The sequence below is a fragment of the Patiria miniata genome, unplaced genomic scaffold (assembly GCF_015706575.1).
Source record: "Patiria miniata isolate m_02_andy unplaced genomic scaffold, ASM1570657v1 HiC_scaffold_17, whole genome shotgun sequence".
NCBI lineage: Eukaryota > Metazoa > Echinodermata > Asteroidea > Valvatida > Asterinidae > Patiria > Patiria miniata.
Genome location: NW_024037055.1, coordinates 5,344,174 through 5,364,801, shown reverse-complemented (window position 1 = coordinate 5,364,801; position 20,628 = coordinate 5,344,174). Strand labels below are relative to the sequence as shown.

The following is a 20,628-nucleotide window of genomic DNA, read 5'->3' as shown; positions in this document are numbered from 1 at the left end:
TAACCCAAAAATGCCTCTAAACCTGTTTTCCAGAAATGGGGAAACACTGTGTGGACGTGGGGCAAGTCCACACAACGTCGGTGCTACCTACATTATGTGGACGTCTTTTGTTCGGAAGTCCACACTGCGTATGTAAGACAAACTCAGCATTGTTTGCTTAGTTTTCCAGTATCTATAAACACACAACTTTAAACAGGTGTGTAGCAATACTTGCTATAAAATACTAACTCCGAAATCCATCCATTTCTGAAAATTACAGCAAAGGTAAATGTTGCATATTATCTTTAATGGGTACATGTTGCTTTAACACTAAATATAATCAATATATTGATTGAAATGTGTTACATCTGCCACATAATTATAAAATTACAGTTACTCTACAGTATCTCTTTCAAATTTATTAAAGTTTTATTTGTGAAGTGATGACTAATGTAAACTATTTGATTGAGCACGGTTGAATTTGAAAAAGAATCAATTTGACTTTGATTTTATCGGCGCGATAATAAATAATAGTACATGTAACCTTCACCGTGACTAGCACAGCTGACACAACTTTTATCACATTGCAACTCGCGAAGTCATTGCACATTGTACAGAAACAGTGTCACGTATATCTACAGGCAGTTGACCTCATTGGAATTTGCTTTATGTGAAGGTCTTTCAGATCATTCTGGAAGTTGAAAAGTTTTGAAGTGGTAAATTTTCAATGCCATTGTCGCTTTTGTTATTACAATGTTAGAATAATATTCCAGCGGGGACATTGAGAGCGGTCGGCTGGGCAGTAACAGTTGCCTCGGCCACGGGGGATAGAGGAACAATAACATGAGGTTATTGTCATGAGGAATAGAAATACTGGGCTTAGGTATTCCGAGTCTTAAAAGGTCTGCTGTAGGGCTGTACATGGCACTACTAAGGGTGGGAAGTCAGATTTTGACATGTACTGGTTTTTTTTGGCAGTGCGAGGCTCGTGTGTTGTTGTGTCGAGACTGGCAAATTGGAGGTAATTATATTAACTTTTTGATAGAATTACAATTAGTCTAATTGAGCCTGACGTCCTGTGGCCTCGGCCAATTTGCACAAATTTCGTAGGGAAATTCTTATGAAATGACCAATTTGGTGTTATGGTGCAGCAGACTCTCGAACGGGAATCTTTTGGGAAGGTATGCGGAGCAATATACATGTACATTTGAAGGTTTAGCTTATTGCACACATTACTCTTCTTTGCAGGCACGGTAAGTAATACACGAAATTGTATCATAAAATAGGAATTTTTAAGATGTGCTAGCATTTTTTAGCAACGAAAAAAGAAGAAGAAGTAAAGTCTGTCACGAACCAATGTGGCCCATCAGGCCGGCGTTTATCTCCGGTTTCAGTAGCATGAAACGACTGAGAATATTTCTACTCCCCCTGAATGGGATGCCAGTCCATCGCAGGTTACTCCCCGGCTAATGCCGTTACCCATTTATACGTGGGAGGAGGGAGGCAAGTGGGGTGAAGTGGCTTGCCCATGGACACAACATATGGCCAGCAGCTGGATTAGAACCCCTGACCCGCTGATCATGAGTCACGAACCCTAACCAAATAGGCCACACATACTGAAATTTGTATCCTTGTGGAGACATTTCTTTGTTATCGTGTGTACGTAGTAAAGTTTTCTAGTTTGGAAGTGTAGTTTCAAAATGCTCTTATTTTAATTAACCAGAATTAATTTCCTGGGCTGAAATTCGGACTTAATATCCCTTTTCTAAAACTTCGCTTTGTGATCGACAGATTAACCCACCTTGGAAATTCCTCACGGTTTTTTTTTTTATAGTAAAATCCTTATATCTATTTCGTGAAAACATTATGTATTCATCTATAGAAATTGCCCTGTGGAGACGTATACAATCTTTTGTTCCCTATTGTGTGCATGTCTCCAGAGGGCACGGTGTATCAGATCACACTCCCACCTGACTTAATCTTGGCGTGCTATTTCACAAACTGCCGCGCTCCACCCTCACGACTTACAAACACTCCTGAAATTGCCTCGAGAGAAAATATCCAATAAGGTTTGAGGTTAAGAATTGATCGGTTCGCTATATAGTGCCGGTAGATAAATCATTAATTCATGTCAACAAGTGTGATTGGCTGCATCGAAATGTCGCCATGGAAACAATGATATAGTTTGATGTGCAACCTTGATCGTGAAAAGAACACATTGGTTTTGTTGATTTCAGCTAAAAATCGATGTGTCTTTTACATGTACAGGCCTATAGCGAGTTTATTCAGACGCTGTTCGTTCGGCGGCGGCAGCGGCCGTCCCATAAGGATTATTTATATGATTATTTCCACTTCGTCACACATGCCGTTTCGTGGTTGGAAAATTAACATGAACGAATCCATGTGTGTTTCTGTAATGAAATGCATATTTGTTATACTGTCATATTGCATCCCAAGTTATATTGCCTGTTTTTAGTCGACATTCCGGACTAGCATGGTTTTGCGAAATTGCAGTCGATCTTCCCGAAATTGAAGTGACCTAAACATTTTAATAAATATCGGTTTGTCATTTCCAGAAGCCAGTCCTAAAAACAAAATGGTTTCTCAGTTCCTGACGCCGGAGTGACGGATTTTTATCCTTAGATAATCGTGCCTTTAGTACGGCCTGTATTGTTGCAGACCTGATATGGTCATCTTGTTTGATTGATAAATATCTGTGATGTTTCATGCCACGAATTTTGGTTTTAGTTTATGTAGAGAGAAAAATTAAAAGTAAATGGGCACCCATGGAATCGGAGTCGCTGTGATTACATCAGTACTGAGCACGCCCCCTTCCTGTTAAATCATTCCAAGTAGGAAGGATGCGAATACAATACAGCCTCGCATCTCATTAAACTCTTCATCCGGACGACCGTACATGCATATTCCTCTCACTGAGATTATACTGTAGACGTGTGAAGCTCATGATCATCGCTTCACTTTCCATCAATTTTGCTCTTCATTTCTGATCAGCTGTGAGCACAGTCGGCTGTTTCTCCGGCCAGAAGGACCGACGGTTTTGGGTCAAGTCAAGGCCGGTGTGTTTGTCTAAATCGCTGTTTAGCATCAACCTGTTCAGGAGCCGTACGAATTTTGAGATGTGAGGACCGTTTCTATTTTTACCGTGGATGTTGGCTACCTGCATATCTGCTGATGTAGGGCCTATACTTTATTAGTTATTTCTGTGCTGCACAATATACAGCAGATGATTGTGTACGATTTGTTGACCTATATATTCCTGGTGGCGTGGTTTGTAAAATTATGAAGACGGATGGCAGTCTGGTTCGCTTGGCTGATGTGAGATGAGCAATACGGACGCCATCATGATGTAGCAACATTCGAATGACATTATGCGGGTTGGTTGTTGATATGATAAATTTAACTGAGGATGGAGTAATTCTGCAGCCTAGAGTAAACGGGTGAGTATTGTTGACCGATTGTGAATTATGTTATAAATACCTCATGTTATCAGGAGCATAGCCTAAAGGGGCTAATGGCGTGACATTAATGACAAAAATGCAACCCAAGTGAGCATTTGCAGGGAAAATGACATTTAATGCAAGACAAGAATGTTGGTTCTGTGTTGGTATTAGGTCCGACAAAGGCCTGTCATTTATTAGACCTCACATAAACAGTTTGTGCGAACGAAAAACAAGACGTCAAAATGTCTCCGTCTTGAGAAAGGCGTGTACATGGTCCAGAGTGATTCATTAATAGTGTTTTGCTTTGTCGTCTGCCCTTTATATCCCCGCTAGGTATGCAGTCCTCCGGAATGATAAGGGACCGGTGAATATTGATGAGGCTTGGCGACTATAGAAGAGCTGCATATTAACTTCGCAATTTGCATAAATAGCGCACGTATTGATCTCCATTTTATTGGATTATGTTGAGACAATATGGAATAGGCCTTAATAGCTGTACGAAAATGATAAAATAAAGGCCTATAACCAGTATACGACCCCCTGCATAAATGATCTACGAAAAAGTCTAGGACGGAAAACTAGAATATCTGAAATGACATCATTGCAAGACGAAAGAACAACCAGTTCAGACTGATATTGATTTTCACGAAGTTTGTTCATAAGAATCTTCATTCAAAATGTACGAATTCGGCTCGATAAAATTGCCATAATGAACATGATTTGTAAAAAAAACTTCTGTGAATTCGGAGCTCTTTTTGCGTGCTCACGTGGCGTCTGTGAACGGGCAATATTATTCACATAATTACTCGCTGCCTGCGAGTTTCGAGATTGCCATACACTTCTCTAACCTCGGAGAAAAGTACATCTTGACGCCGACAATGTCACGGATGGATTCATCGCAAAACATCTGCGCCATGTCATTATGTACATGACAATCTTGACAGAATGCACAGGAGCGATTGCCAGGCGTTACAAGAATTTTCATTATAAACAGAGACGTATAAGGACGAGGTCCTGGCTTGAATTTGGCGGATGAGCTCGTGTTCTATTCTTTTTTAGGAAAAATATAAAGATATTATTTTCTCTCGATCTAACTTTGAGGCAGACGTCGGACTGTTGTTTATTGCACTTACTTGAGCATACACATTTTTAAATGCTATTTCATGAACATAACGTCCAGAATTTTCAAGGGGTCCTTGTTATGTTTTTTAATGTACAGCGCGTCCCAAAATACCCGCAACCTTTTTTTTTGCGAGGCTCTATAGCGTCGGCGCGGAAACACTGCGCCATTATTTTTTTACACCGTTTTAAAGTTTGGAATCTGAACTTTATCCCTGGCGAGTAATGGTTTGATATTTAAAATGATTCGTGTTCAAATAAAGGCATGTCGAGAACAAAGTCAACCGAATTATGAGAAAATCGATGATGCGGTACATCAGATGCAAACTCGAGTCAACAAGCTGTTGAAATAACAAAAAAAGCAGTTGATTTATGATTAAAAATGCATTGAACTTGAAACGAAGAACAATAGTGTGAATTTATTTAAGGTGTAGTCTACGTGGATCGAAAAGAAAAGGAAGCACAGAAAGTAAAATGCAACTGAGATCGTCACATGATGATGAAGCATTTCCACATTTGAAAAAAAATGCGCATGATTGATTTTCCTTGAAATCAGTTTTGTGTGTTTTTGACATGCCTTTATTTAAACACGAATCATTTAAAAAAAAAAACCTTTGAAAATCAAATCGATACTTACCAGGGATAAAGTTCGAATTCCAAGCTTTAAAAATGTTATAGATATAATGGCGGTACGTGTTTCCGCAGCGACGCTAGAGTCTCGCAAAACAATGTTGCGGGTATTTTGGGACGCGCTGTTAATCCTTGAATAAGCACCTAAATTTGTGTCCTTTTTAACCCTATTTTCAATTTTCATTTTGCCATTTTCAAGGGTATTTTGGTGCCTTTTTGTTTTTTCTCTAATATGAATTTCCATATTCATGACAAAAGTGAGATGTCATTTCAGACAAAATTTCTGCAGACAAAACGCTATTTCTGCACCAAAAGTTGCCAGTATTGTGGATACTTTGCTCTTGTAGATTTTTTTATTCTTTGGTGATTCGTTGTGTCAGTACGTGGCAGTAAGCAATTTTATTTGGTTCACAATTTTAACGGAAAACCAACCCGTAAACTGAACTTCATGGAATGACATCACAGCAACAGCGCCCTCGGTTGTCTGGAAAAGCACGGACAATTTTAATTGTCTAAAGAAGTGCATTTTTCAATAAAAAAAAAAAGCGATGTCAAATAGTTTTAATACATTTAAGAGTAGAAAGTTACACAAAATATGTTTCTAAGAAAAATTTATTGAATGGACCCTTTAAGCGCTCGAAATTGCACACGCGGTGGCCCATCGGCATTGAACTGATTGAAGTCAGTTTGGTGTTTTAAATTTGAATCCGTCATAATAATATTTCAAGTTAGTAAATTATTCTGACGCCGGTATAGTAAACCCCCTCCAAACATGAGTTTTCCCGCCCATCACCCCATCCCTTTGCACACCGGCTTCATTTTGGAATATGCTAAACATCGAACAGCTATACAGCCGTTTAATTAGCGTTTCGCAAATGAGTTGCCGCTGTGTTATGCAAATTTAATTCTCAAGCCAAGTTGTTGAACTCGTTGAATCATTATATTGATCAGATTCACTGTGATACTGAGAAGATTCAGACAGGTTGCGGTATCCTAATAAGATGAAGAAGATGAAAATCTTCTTGAAAAGACCAAAACACTTAACCTGATGAGTGTAGACCTACGGTGGATTCCTCTACAAAAGCACGAGGGGACACAAGTATTAGGTTTCAGAGGGAAAACTCCGAGCTAGGTTCGGTAAGATTCTCTTTGTTTGAAGATGTCCTGGTTGAACCCGATGGTCAGGTTAGCTGAGGGCGATGACCGAGTCGAACGTTTCGGATTACGAAGATGAAAGAAAAATATCAAATACGGAATGCATAGGCCTAAACGGCTCCATAGATTGTTATCAGTGCTTGAATCTATTATTGAAATGAGGATTGTATCACGAGACAAATTTTAATATATTCCGAACAACTTTCGCCGGCACGAAATCTTCCAAATTGAAAATACATGATAAAGTTTAAGATGATTGAACATTTATGTCGGAAATAGGCCGGAGTGTCCCGCCGGCCCAGATTATATAAGCATTGTGTGAGGTCAGGAGCCAAAAAGCCTTACCGATGTTTCTATTTTCAAGAGTGCTTCGGCTCTCTTTGAATGAGAGGTAGACTGACTTGTGATCGTGACGTCACCACTACGTATAGGGCGTACAGTGTCGTCAAGTGAAGAAAATACGTTGCCATGGTTACTCAGTCTTAGGATTTGCCATATTTTTGGTGGTAAATTTGTTTCCGGTTTATCATAAAATACACTTGTCTGTCCATCTGTTTAGAATCATTGTTGTATACCATTTCAATAACAAAACGAAAACACAGAGAAAAGCGCGTACCATTAACATCCGAAATAAATCATATGATTTCTTATCTGAACTAGAAATGCCGGCTGAAATATATTTTAAAAATACACGTAGTGTCTGCCATGCACGCAGTGTAGCGGATGAGTCATTCTAAATGATATGAAGCGACCTTAGATTTGACCAGGCACACTGCCAGCATTTAACTGTAAAAATAGATTCAGCGTGTGGGAACCGAAACGTGTGTTTTCCGTCGGCACATCTCGACCTTCGAATCTGTGTCTAAACAACGCACTTCAAAGATTGCATTGGATGTGTTTTTACATTGTATTCCGATTGAAAGGTTTGTGTTGTGCAATCAGATCAGACTGAAGTTGATGTATAGATCTCGTGATGACGGTGGAAGTGCATTCACATTTAAATTTGCATCGCTCGCCTGAATGTACACTTACATTCATATGCATTATGAAATGAATAAAAAGATTGGCAGAGCGGAAAACTGGGCAAAGCTAGATACACCACCTGAAATAATTGGGTTCATATGAAGTTCGAAAAAAATCGACATTGCACGTTTGATTGGCGCAATAGCTACCTCAGCACCTCTCTTATTTGTAGTGTACAAATTGGAGCAGTACATGACTTATCTATATTTGTTTGTCTTGTAGGCATTAAACAATGGCCAACCGAGTTAACAACGGAACAAGCCCAACAAATGGGCACCAACGGCCCATGGCATCTGTTACCAAGGCAACAGGCTCATCCCCACGGCGACCACGCCCTGCCTCATACCATCAAGAACTCAGTTCCTCGTCGTCGGGAAGTCCAAAATCTTCATCTGAGGCTCTCAAGAGATCTTCAGTCACGAGTCCGGTGAGGGGACGCGATCAGGCAACTGCATCCCTGGCGCTGAAGATTCCTCCCCGTGTGGATAAGACGTACCGGCGTTCTGGCTCCCCAGGTGCCCGGTCTAGTGCCTCGGGTAGCTCCACTGGAAGCTCTGACTCGCTGCCTTCAAGGAAAGCCACTGTCACCTTAAAGAAACTGGCCACGATGAGAGAGGAGGATAAACTCATCGATTTAAATCTTGTCTTCTACGGAGGAGAGATTAAATGCCATCGGATTGTTCTTGCGGCCAGCAGTCCGTACTTTCGTGACATGTTGGCCGTTTCCAGCCATCTTAGTAGACACGATAGTATTGAGATGCGAGGGGTGGACATGCAAGTCATGCGAGCTCTGGTCGACTACGCTTACACGTCCACCATCACTATTGGCTACGACAGAGTCAAGACGTTGCTGGAAGCTGCCAATATGTTTCAATTCCAAAGTGTCATTGATGCCTGTGTGGATTACTTGAAGCGTTCAAGACGGAAGATCAGACAGCGTTCGTCGAGCAGACAACGAAGTGAGACTGCGGGAGGCAGGAGTCCATCCAGCGGAGGAAGTCCTCGATCGGGGAGTCCTAGGACCACGCCTGTACAAAGCCCACGAGCTGCGAGCCCTCTGACTACCCCATCCCCTCTACTGCCCAGCCCTAGAGAACCATTCAATGGATCATCTCCTAAGATAGCAGTTATCAATGATAAAGTTGGTGATGATGTTGCCAAGATACTTCAAGATGTGTCGCTAGGAGGTAACGGAGGAACCATCAATGATGAAGAGGTAGATGGATTGATGAAGAATAATGGTCTTTCATCAGCTCTTGGAGTGGGTCCTAAGTACAGTAGGAGCGTAAGTACGGGATCAGAGGGATACTTGACAAGCTCCATCGGCAGCGACTCATCTACCGAATCGTCCACTCACTTTGTTTTCCATGACAACAGGCATCCTTCTCGTCTCATCCGCGAGATGGTTAAGCTTCGTCAAGCTGCTCGCCTCACCGATGTTGTGCTGAGGACCAAGATTAAAGACTTCCCTTGCCATCGGTTGCTCCTGGAAGCTTCAAGTAGTTACCTCTCCCGCGTGATTTCGCAGGACTTGGATGGCACAAATGCCATGGATGTACACATGAAGAGGATTTCGTCCGACGTCTTGCAGAAGTTGATCCATTCGATGTATACGGGGAGGGTCGCTGTATCAGATCGCGATGCTGCTCAGGTTTACAGAGCGGCCAAACGCTTCGGTTTGGAGGAGGTATGCCATGCGTGCGCCGTTGTTGATCCAAGTTTAGATTCGACATCCACTGCCAACACGAGCCTGACTGACAGTATGTTGTCGGGGGCAACAAATGCTGACAGTCTTGAAAACTCGCTGGAATAACAATGTTTATAAAGACCACCATGGGGTGCACAGAGCATAACTAGCCCCCCCCCCATTCCCTCCTCCCCCTCCCCCACCCAAATTCCTCCCCCCTCCCCCAAAATACAATACCTACAATAGCATTTACATTTCTGTGAGGAAATTATAGAGAATCCTGGATCAGACGGGGTGGGGGGGTGGGGGGGAACGGGGGCCATGCCCTCCCCCCCCCCAAAAAAAACGTCGCAATAAAGGCAGGAACTGCGTACACTACCATCTTTTCCTCAATAAAAATTGGTTTAAGTGGTCAGAAATTGCCTCAGATCGCACCACAGAGCATCTAGAATCCAAATTTTTTTCGGGCCCTTAAGCGGGCCCCGGACCCCTCGCCGTAATTTTTTGGACCCATTTTTGGGGGGACCAAATTTTTGTTGGCCCCCCCAAAAAAATGTGTTCTGGATCCGCCCTTAGATGGGACAATGGTTTGCAAGACCCTCCACTGATTCTAAACATGTAATGGCAGGCAATTTGGAACACAGATCAGGCCATAATCACACTCATTCATTTCTTGCCTGCCAATAATCCGGCTGAATCAACAGAGGGCATGTAGGTGTGAAGAAACGCCACATTCACTGAAGTGTAAAGACGTTTTACTGAAAGACTGCTGTTACATTATGAATCACTGAAATGATTTCTGAAATAATAACAGTAATGATACATTGTGATCATAGACTCCTGAAGCACCTAAATCCTTGAATTAGAAGCTACTTTAAAAAAAAAAAAAAAAAAGACTACTTGACAAAAACAAAACAAAATCCACTAAGTTGCTGAAAATATACTAGCAATGTATTTAATGGTTTCTCGGAATACAAAAAGCTAAAAATACTGATTAATAGTAAATGTACATTGGCAACTACTTCATTCTTACAAATCAAAGTTTTACGCATCGGGAAATTTCAGCTTTGTCTCCATGTGATCTCCATGCATAAATTGTTAAGAAATCTGCAAATCTTAAAAAGTTTTGAAAAAGACAGCTGTTTTGCATAACCAGACTAACCGGAAATCAAGAATAATATTTGAAGTTCACTTTTGGTTGGTTGTCAATTGTTCAATACTTGTAAATACTTGTACTATTCCACTTTTTGCATAGATCTAAAAAATGTCTTTATATAATGTATCATTATTTACTATTTTACAAAAGATATATACAAAAATTGCCACAATTTGTACAAAAATAAGTTATAATTACGCTTTATGGATATGTTCTAGTTTCGGAAAATGAGGCACAATTTTAGAATGTCTGCAGCTAAATAAAATTCAACAAATGTTTGGTTGAGAGTTTAAGAGTGAACCAAACCCATCCGTTCCAATTATCGAAAATATAAATTTCTAGATGAACTGTTTTAAAGCCCAAGTCCATCATTTGCAGCTATCCAAAAAAGTAACCGGCGTAATTATTGTTGAAAAACATACTGGTTGAAAGATAGTAAGGGGACTAAACTCCCTGTGAAATTATCCTTTCTGGCAAGCTCTCATTTTGAAGAAATCAACGAAAGAAGGCATTTCCAACGGTGCTTCTTAAGAAGCACCGTAGGAAATTTTAAATTAGTTGTTCGTTTTGTTATTCGGCGCAGCGCGCACAAGCATTGGAACGACGCACAGGCGCGCGCGGTTGCTATAATTCGTTGGATCAGTGCGCAACCCCGCGTAAAGCTGCAATTCAAAACAATTCGAAACATGATTTAGCAACTTTTGATTTTAAATTGAGATCCTAGAAACCTGTTTTTCTCGGAATATGAAGCTGAAGCTGAGCTGAAACTTCATCAAGTAAGTTGTTTAGTATCCTTTATTAGATTTTGAACACTTTTGTTGCTTCAAACGAACAAAATGCACTAATTACAAATGATGGACTATAGCTTTAACATAGGTCTGGTGAAAAAATCTGGTCCCGATTTCTATATTGCTTTGCTTATTAACCGTGAGAACTAGTTATGAAATTGTAAGTGATAAAGATGTTTTGTTAAGCAAAATATAATTTTTGCTCTAGCTGCCTCAGTAGACTATATATGCTCCATGTTCCTTGAAGGTTATGTACAACATTTGCAAACATCAAATAACAAAACTACCAAATTATTATGAAATACCTTACTTGACTGTAAGTGAATAATAGTCTCAAGCATCCTGTGAAATCATGGCACCCGGTGTGCTGTCATTTTCAAGTAAAGTGAAATTATTATATCCCATCGTTGAAAAAACAACAACTTTTTTTTCAAATACTGTCCCAATTTACCAAATTTAGTTAGTCCACAATTTCCTTGTGATCAGTTACACATACATGAACGGGTGCAAGCCAGCTAGTCTGGTTCCCTGACCTTACAATTCCCCGACGTCTATAAATTTCTCCATTTCGTCTGAAGTAGGGTCAGGGAACAAGACTACAAAAACAACATTTTTTGCCTTGGTTTTTCCAGCATTCATGAACACAAACCTTAAAACAGGTCAGTGTAACAATATTTGCTATAAAAAAATACTAACCCCCAAATCCATCCATTTCTGAAAATTACAGCAAAAGCAAATGTAACTATAACCTTTAATTCTATACGATGATAAATGATTAAGAAACCGGTCAGCAACACAAATTTGCAATCACTGAAGCAAAATTCCTCCTTGGTAACCTTGTTCAATTCAGCCCACTGTGTGTATGTGTCTTGGTTAAAAAAAAACACCCAAGTTTTGTGAATATTGATGTACAAATAATACAACTAAAATGGATTATGAGACTATGCAAAATACTGTGTAAAGTAAAAAGGGTATAGTAAACGCTTTATTTCAGATTGTGTTCACGTTTTGCTTCCAAATTGTACACTCTAAAAGATTCCATGTTGGTTTTTCTTTTACCTATGCACAGCATGCCAGATTAATTGGCAAGTGATAACTTGGATTCTGTAAAGTGGAATTTGTGATGGATTAGAGTATTAAAACTTTCTAGTTCAACAATGCCAAGAAAAATTGTCATGCTATTTTGTCTAAATTCAGATTTTTGTTAGTCATGATCGCTTTCAATATTTATGTAAAGATCCTAAGACAAGTGACACATGATGGTATTTATATTGACCCACACAGACGACATTTTGATAATGGCTATCACAGTATAATGTGTCTGTCAGATTCCTATGACAGAGCTGACGTTCCGTCATATAACAGATGTGACACTTCTGTCATATGGTGGATGTAACACTTCTGTCATATGATGGATGTGACAGTTTTGACATAATATGACAGATTTGGAAATTTCTGTCATCTGACAGATGTAACACTTCTGTCATATGACGGATGTGACATTTCTGTCATTTGACAGATGTAACATTTCTTTATATGACAGATGTAACATTTCTTTATATGACAGATGTAACATTTCTGTCATATGACAGATACGACATTTCCGTGACACTATGTAGATCACCTGCTGCCAATGTCTCACTATTCTACACAATACTGGTAAGAATTCTATAAGGCACTTTATTCCCGACGAATATTAACACTTTCATACCTTGCTCACAGATGCCACGGCAAGTTCATTTCTTCTTTTTCTGTTTGAAATGAAAACAAAAATAGGGATTTGAAAAGTGTTTTAGAACCTATTAACAAGTAGCTAGGCCAAAGGTCAAAGGTCACACTTCAGTTTGAGGTCAGTGGGTCAAAATGCATCAATCAAGCAAAACTAAAAACTTGTTGCTCTACAGCTTTTCAAATGCGAGATTTTCTAAGAACAGGGAACGCAGAGAGCAAAGTGAATTTTTTTGGGGGGTTATCACAGATATGACAACTTGCATGCTGTGAAATTTAAGCCCTGTTTTAAGACAAAACCCGAGTACAGAGCTTATATTCGGGTTTTTGCCCAAGCATGTACCAGGATTTCAACTCCTTATCTCAAAAAATTCTCTTATTCACACTGCAGTTTCTATCAGCCTTGTAATGGGCGACTTCCATAAAAAAAGACAACTGTACTTAATTTTACTGCCACGCATGCCTAATACTATAAATGTCTTTTTTTTGCACTCGTCCTATCATTGCACAACATGCTCACCTTTTTCTTGCCTTTTTTCTTCCCTTTCTTCTTGAGCCCTGCTCCGAGTTTCGTGATAGCGGCAAACGTCTCCGAGTTCATGCGATGCGTGACGCTCATTTTCATGGAGGGATGTCCCGCCTCCTTCCTGTTGTTCAACGCCTCGAGGATCTCTCTGCCTCCCAGATCACCGATCAGATTGTCGTCGATGTCCAACTCCTGAAGGCAACTGGAATGCTGGATCAGTCTGTCGGGAGATTCACAGGTTGAAAAATGGTTAGCAAAACAGAAAATGTGGCATTTGTGAGTGATTGTGGACAGGTTGATGCTGCAAAGCTGTATGGGCTCCGTGCACAAAAAAAGGGAGTTGGGGTGACCTAGACTGGTTCCCCATCCATCCACTGTTTATTTCGGATGTATCCAAAGTTATTGGCAGCGGTAACTAATCTCAGAGACCATTGCAAGTTGAATTCGAACGTATTCGCGTGCCGACGACGCCTGACGCTCATGCGAAGATGCTGTGGCTATAATTTTTGCACATTAAGGAAGTCGTGCATACTTTGCGAACCTACAGTATGCGCACAAAAGTGTGTCCCGTGGCTCACTTTTGGCTCTCAAAAGAGGCAAAAACGCGCCCTCTTTTGTTGGCGCACGAAGCCTATACGGAAATCTGGTGGCCAGAATTAGAAGCTGTTACTGCAGTGGTGCACGCTCATGCGAATGCTGCACATGTTCCTAAAGAAAAGGCTGGGCACATTTTGGTAACTCTTGGTCTATTACTGCGTACTACCTGAGCGCGACTCACACAAGCCTGGTGCCACCTCAGAAAATGGCCGTCGCCGGATTAGTCTATATTCTGAACAGTGACAAACCAGTCAATTTTGACTTGATTGATTGACTTACTGTCTCAGAAGCCTGGTAACGATAACAGGTGCATATGTAGAGCCACGCCCGTAGCTATCAATACCGTTATCTTCAAGGTGCAGTTTGTGTATCCAGGGACCGACAGGAGGGGGTTCAGGTGGAGCTTTTGTCTTCTTCTTCTTCTTGCCTAAAATGAGGGAAAAACACATACCAGGGAAGAAATGAAGAATCTTTCCAGGTGTGGGTATTTTCTGCCTTGTCTTGGAAGTAAAAGAAACAATTTGTTTTATTTGAATGAGGTATACAGAACCCGCATATACTACCTGCTGGAAAAAAACAACCAGAAGCTGTGGTATCAATATTTACACCTTTCTGTCAATTTTTTGTAAAATCTGCTTAAAATGTTAACAGACTATAATAATAATAATAAAAATATAGCATTTTATACCAAAGCTCTCAAAGTTTTTGCAGCAGCTCGAGATCAGCGCATTCTGGTCTCTACCTTCACAGGTACCCATTTATACTCCTGGGTGGTGAGAGGCAATTGTAGTAAGTGTCTTGTCCAAGAACACAAGCACCATGTTTCCCCGTCAGGGTTCGAACCCACGTACCGCGACACGTGAGTCGAACGCCGCGATCTTTAGACCACCGCGCTCTTACTATGAATCTTAAGCTCTTGGATGTGGGGAGGGGATGGGCTGGAGGGTGGGGGATGGGGGTGGGGGATTGAAGAACGTGCCAACCTTTTTTCTTCTTTTTCTTTCCAGACCCTGCTTTGCTGCTCTTGGCTGAATCTGGCTTCTTGGCAGGCTCCTCTGATGACATCGCTGTTGGCATTCTCCCTCGTTCTTTCTCTGACAAAAAGAAAATAAGATAACACTCGACGATTCAGACAAGGATCTCTAGTCAAATGATATCTGTCCTCAAAGACAGGAGAGTCTCTTTTGTCCAAAACCAAGTTTTCAAAACCTTTTTTAAGCTGTCAATTTCAAACTGCAAAGCAAGCTGGCAAGATGAAGTAAGTGCACGGTGCCCGATTGAAACACATGTTCAGGAGGACAATTAGGTGTTAAGCTTATCTAGTCATCTTGAAGTGATGTAATGTGATGTACTTTACTGGGTTTTTTTTTTTAAGTACCCCATACAAGTAATTAAAACCACTTTAAAAAGAAACATCTTGCATACATTTGAATATAGAAATATGCTCTATCACTAGGTAACATGTTATTTTTGATCTCACGAAAATTCAATTTGTTAATATGAAGATCATTTTTTGAAAAGGTGAACAAATACATTGACTGGAGTGGGGCTTGAACCTGCGACCATTACCGTTCCAGTTCCGGTGCTCTACCAACTGAGCAATCCAGCCCTGTGCTGGCGGTTCCCTAGTTATATCTTTATTCAAGGGGCGCTAGTCAAAGGCCATAAACCTGTATATGCCATACAGCCAGGGATCATGCCCAAAGTCACGATGCAGACTTTGGAAGCAAATGGGATTACTGCATTATATTAATTAAAAAATAATATTATGATGCAGCTAGTCAGTTTCCCTTTGTGGTTTGTAAATAAGAAGACAAAACTAACCCAACAGCAATGCCTGGGCCTCTTCTTCAGCTTTCAGACGTGCCCCCTCGTTCCGTTCATAAGTCTCCATCTCTGCATGATCAGCCGCTAGCTTGATCAGTTCAATAGCGCCCTCAGCCTCCAGATTGTTGCCATTCAGGTAGATATCTCTGAAACAAACGAAACATTTAGGTTATGCAGGATATGAATTTCTGAACATAAATAAGTCGGGGATGGCCATGCAGCCATTGCAACTATTTCTCAAATTTCTCAGACTCGGTTACTCACTACTCACCTCAGCGCAGTTGTTGAGACTATGTCTCCTAGCATGGAGCCTGCCTCTACTCCTAGATCACAGTAACTCAGACTCATGTCAGTGACTCACTACTCACCTGCATGCAGTTGTTGAGACTATGTCTCCTAGTATGGAGCCTGCCTCTACTCTTAGATCACAGTAACTCAGACCCAGTGACTCACTACTCACCTCAGCGCAGTTGTTGAGACTATGTCTCCTAGCATGGAGCCTGCCTCTACTCCTAGATCACAGTAACTCAGACCCAGTCACTCACTACTCACCTCAGCGCAGTTGTTGAGACTATGTCTCCTAGCATGGAGCCTGCCTCTACTCCTAGATCACAGTAACTCAGACTCGGTTACTCATTACTCACCTGAGCGCAGTTGTTGAGACTATGTCTCCTAGCATGGAGCCTGCCTCTACTCCTAGATCACAGTAACTCAGACTCGGTGACTCACTACTCACCTGAGCGCAGTTGTTGAGACTATGTCTCCTAGCATGGAGCCTGCCTCTACTCCTAGATCACAGTAGCAGAGACTCAAACTCAGCAACAGGCGATTGTTTTTGAGGCCTTTACAGATTCCTCGGAGGCCTTCATCACCAAATCTAGAAAGAAACAAGATATGAACTCATTTTTCAAAGAGGTTTTGTTACAAGAAATAAGAATTTGAAAAGACTCAATTTGACAAAACAGCAACTAAAACTGTTCAACAATTCTTCTAAAAAGGTTCAAGATGCATACTTACTCATTGTAGTCGAAAGCCAGTGTGCTTATTATTGTCATCGGCATGCATCTAAAGGGAGGAAAAATTGTTTCAACTCATTAGATCCAAGTCACCTTCCGATTATCTGCATTTATAGTTTAAAGGTAAGAAACAACATTTGCATTTGCTGTAATTTTCAGAAATGGATGAATTTTGGGATAGTATTTTTACAGCAAATATTGTTACACTGACCTGTCTAAAGTTTTGTGTTCATAGATTCTACAGAAAAAAGAACTATGCTGTTCTTGTCTTCTGGTTCACTCACGCTACTTTAGAAGAAACATAGATGCCATAAATTGATTGCTAGTATCAATTTTACAAAGGCCTTTTTCGGGATTGATTTTCTTAAGAAATAAATGTACCCAATAAAACAATTGCAATTTCTAGAATTTTGGCAATCTTATTTTCCTATCATTTTGGCGACCTTGTATGTTGCATCTAGCCCATATAAAGGTGGTATGCCATTTCCTGAGTCCAATGGCGGCCATTTAAAAAACTGCCGGCCATTTTGAAAAATAGCCTGGTCGGGCGGCCATTTTGAAGGAAAAAAAAAAGAGTATCTCGCTTCCTTTTTTTAAAAAAGGCAGGACGCTAATCATGTTTTCTTTTTATTTGGCCTAATGGAAGCGTGCCACCAGGGGTGAACTTTCAGGCTCTATTGTTGGACATTTTAAAAAGTTTCTGAGTGATTATTTGTCTTGGTTGTACAGACAGACGGCGACCTTACTTCATGAGTCTTTCCACTGCATATGCATCGATGTCACAATCGATGAGCTCCAACCGAGTCAATGGATACACACCTTTGTCTAACATCAAAGCCTATAAAAAAAATGGACAAAGAAAGTTTCCATAAATGTTACGAGTGCAACTGGAAAATCAAGCATGTTATTGATATTTTAGTCTGACTTAAAATGTAAGCATTAAAAAAAAAAGGTGTAATCTGTAAAAGGCTTTGTAATAATAATAAAAGTGGGTATTTATAAAGCGCACGTATCCACCAGGACTGGTGCTCAAGGCGCTACATCATTATTACCCTGCTCATTGGGCCCATGAAACATGCCAAACACCATCTCAGCTCCCTGGGAGTATACAGCTCGATGCCGTCATTTTCGCGCAAAGCAGCTAAATCAACCACACTAACCATCTCTGCCCTCGCAGGTACCCATTTACTCCTGGGTGGGGAGAAGCAATGAGTGACAAAGTGCCTTGCCTAAGGGCACACACACCATGACCCCAGGCTGGACTCGAACCCACAACCTGCAGAATTACCAGCAGACCATGAATCTGCCACCTTTAACCACGAGGCCACAGTACTCCAAACTAGCCCTACAAGTTAGATGTTGTTTTAGGTGAAAGAAAAACAAGCTTAGGAAAGCCATGACCTAGGGTCTAACAAAAGACTAGCATGATGTTCGATTAAACTGACCAGCGAGGCCAGATGCTCGTGCTTCAGGGGTATATCCCAGACGTGCAGCTCCTTAATGTACTTGTATCGTTCTTGTCGGAGCGACATGACCAGCGGCTCCAACTTGACGTTACTGATTTCAGGATCTTGGTAGTCGGCCACAGGTTCTAAAATAAACTATAAAAGAAAAAGAAAAAACCCAAATACAACTGTATTCAAACACGTGACAGGGTTTGTGGAAAGTTGGAAAACCAGATAAAAATTTGCAAAATTGAGAACAAGATTTTGAGATAAAATGTGCTCCTTCCTCCTCGTTAGCCGAACAAATAATGGGTTACAACCCAAATATAGCAATGGCCCAAACAATAGTTGGGCTCGTTGTGTTTATAGCTAGTTGGGACAATTGTTAAAGTTAGGATATAACATCAAGATCAAACCTAGTCCGAAAATTTGGGACTCTCAATACTTAAGGTATTGAGAACAAGCAACACAAGAAAATAGACTGGCCCAGTAAAAACAACCAGTCCAACACCCTTTTAGTACTGCATCAATCATTGTGTCAAAAGAAACGTCTGGTACCTAGTCTCTATTTTTACAGATCTCTCCATAGTCATGATCGTCTGCCACCAGACTACCGAAGAGGTAAGTCTTTTCAAACAGTAGTTGGACATGCACCAGTCTAGTCTTAGTCTTCAAATTGAAATCACTTGACTTCACTCTCAGGTGTAAAATGTTGAAAAAAATTAAGTTTCCTTTAAAAATTGAATTGAGACTTCAAACTTGGCTGGTGAAATACTGAGGACCTTGTCTTTGCCTCATGAACATTTTGAAGAATTTTGTTGGCTAAAGAGTGAGTAAAGTTGGCCTGACTTTGTTTTGCATTTTTTTTCTGCCTTCAAGGTCCCAGAAAAGATGCTGTCACCATTCACCTTGACGATGAGTTTATTGTCCTCGTAACAGCTCTTCATGAAATTTTTCAGGCTCGGACAGACGATCGATTTCTTGTTTTCACAGTTGTTGAGATAAATTCGATAGAGTCTCTTCACAATGTCGCCGGGCGTTTCTCCCATGCCCTTTAACTTCTTCTTCTTCTTCCCTTTCCCCTTGCCTTTCTTCTTTCCTTTGCCTGGCATTGCTGTGGTTGATTTCCCTCAGAATTCTTTCACTAAAGGAAAAATAAAAACACATTGTTGTTAAATATTTTTTATTTTATTTTAATTTTATTTCAGCCACATCCAACAGCGCAAGCGCCAATAACAGGATGGATAAATGGAGAGAAGACAATGAGAAGAAGTTACAGTTTTAGAGGTGGGAGGAAAAGCCCAGAAGAATATTCTGGGGAAAACCCACGGAATCAGGCAGGGACAGAAAACCCAATCCACATATTGGCCCAGGCGGGATTCGAACCTGGGTCACAGCAGTGGAAGGCGAGGAAAGTACCGCTACGCCAATCTGACTCCCCTGAACTCCGAAGTTCAACTCCTACAAATGTAATGTTGAGATGAGACTGTAAAACAGAAAAAAGGCAGTGCATATTTGACCGTGAATTGGTCTCCGATATTTTTTTTAGCTCTTTGACCGGCATGGCACTAAACTTGCACCGTGAGTGTTTTGGGGACTTAAGAAAGTTGTTGCCGTAAGGGGGCTTAACTAATCGTCTTGACTTCATATTCACGCGATTGGAATCAGACCTAATGCAATTTCGGACTTTAGGCCTGTAAGCCACTTCGGAGTTACTACTGCACATGCGCACCATCAAGATTCAACGATTTTATGTTGTGGATAAACACAGCAGCTAAATGCGCACAAGTCTATGGGGGATGTGGTAACCAAATCAAAAAGATGGAAACTTTTCTTCGCACAAAAGTTGGAGCATACAAAACAACTTAAACCATGTTGCCATTAAAAAAACTCAACAGTTTGCGTTCACTTCAAAACAAGATATTTTCTTTGATTTCGTCGGTACCCCGCTATGATTTTGCACGCGTATGGCAAACTGTTATATCTACAAAAGTAAATTGTTGAATCTTGATGTGTGCATGCACAGTAGTAACTCCGAAGTAGCTCATCTCCCTTTAAAAAGAAATTCTCCAAAACCAGGAATCAGAAAAAGAAGATTAAATAATCTGCAAATAAATGTAGGATTCGATTTAAAAACAATAAAAGATTCAAGTCAATTTGCAAGATGCAAGAAAGGTGTTGTGGTCCAAAATGTTTCAAAACTGTTGCAATTTAACCGAAAACATGGCATATCATGGTTTATTTTATGAGATCTATATGAAAAATACTCATTGGAACAAAGCTTTCAACCGATCATAGGTATTTATAACCGATCATAGGGGGTATTTTTACAGATTTTCTTACGAGATAACTTCAAGTTGTACCACTCTGATCACAGCGTGCTTGTTGTCATTGCAACTAATTCACCACAGGTCACCACTTGAGGGCGCCGTGTAAATATTTTATAACCTTTGACCGGATTTTATGACCTTTCAGTATTTTGGACCAATCA

At 40.6% G+C, this 20,628-nt stretch overlaps 2 protein-coding genes across 4 annotated transcripts; one reads left to right on the top strand and one right to left on the bottom strand.

Annotated features, from left to right (window-relative positions):
- Positions 1-1,885: 1,885 nt before the first annotated feature.
- LOC119723599 lies at positions 1,886-9,242 on the top strand. The gene is made up of 2 exons (XM_038194330.1): positions 1,886-3,437; positions 7,590-9,242. Exon 2 carries the CDS (start codon positions 7,600-7,602, stop codon positions 9,178-9,180), a length of 1,581 nt encoding a protein of 526 aa, XP_038050258.1. The 5' UTR covers positions 1,886-3,437; positions 7,590-7,599; the 3' UTR covers positions 9,181-9,242.
- A 2,406-nt stretch (positions 9,243-11,648) lies between these two features.
- On the bottom strand, positions 11,649-20,552 carry LOC119723597. Of its 3 annotated transcripts, XM_038194328.1 has the most exons (12): positions 20,481-20,552; positions 19,046-19,281; positions 18,138-18,293; positions 17,439-17,530; positions 16,694-16,741; positions 16,465-16,553; positions 16,137-16,188; positions 15,674-15,822; positions 14,833-14,943; positions 14,129-14,276; positions 13,247-13,472; positions 11,649-12,749 (listed from the first exon to the last, which is right to left on the bottom strand). In XM_038194328.1, the coding sequence occupies exons 2-12, from the start codon at positions 19,247-19,249 to the stop codon at positions 12,735-12,737; spliced, it is 1,290 nt and encodes a 429-aa protein (XP_038050256.1). In that variant the 5' UTR covers positions 19,250-19,281; positions 20,481-20,552; the 3' UTR covers positions 11,649-12,734. The 3 variants fall into 3 exon arrangements, with proteins under 3 accessions (XP_038050256.1, XP_038050255.1, XP_038050257.1); XM_038194327.1 differs by lacking the exon at positions 16,137-16,188 and having other exon boundaries at positions 16,413-16,553; positions 20,481-20,551; XM_038194329.1 differs by lacking the exon at positions 16,137-16,188 and having other exon boundaries at positions 16,413-16,553; positions 19,046-19,275; positions 20,481-20,529.
- Positions 20,553-20,628: the final 76 nt, after the last annotated feature.

What these genes read in the sequence shown, in the direction of transcription:
- LOC119723599 (XM_038194330.1), top strand. Translation starts at nt 7,600, where the DNA reads ATGGCCAACCGAGTTAACAACGGAACAAGCCCAACAAATGGGCACCAA.
- LOC119723597 (XM_038194328.1), bottom strand. Translation starts at nt 19,249, where the DNA reads ATGCCAGGCAAAGGAAAGAAGAAAGGCAAGGGGAAAGGGAAGAAGAAG. An exon ending in CTGGCTTTCGACTACAATGA is followed by an intron (nt 16,554 to 16,693) that starts GTAAGTATGCAT and finishes GTTTCTTTCTAG; the next exon opens with ATTTGGTGATGAAGGCCTCC. An exon ending in GTCTCAACAACTGCGCTGAG is followed by an intron (nt 15,823 to 16,136) that starts GTGAGTAGTGAG and finishes CGTTTGTTTCAG; the next exon opens with AGATATCTACCTGAATGGCA.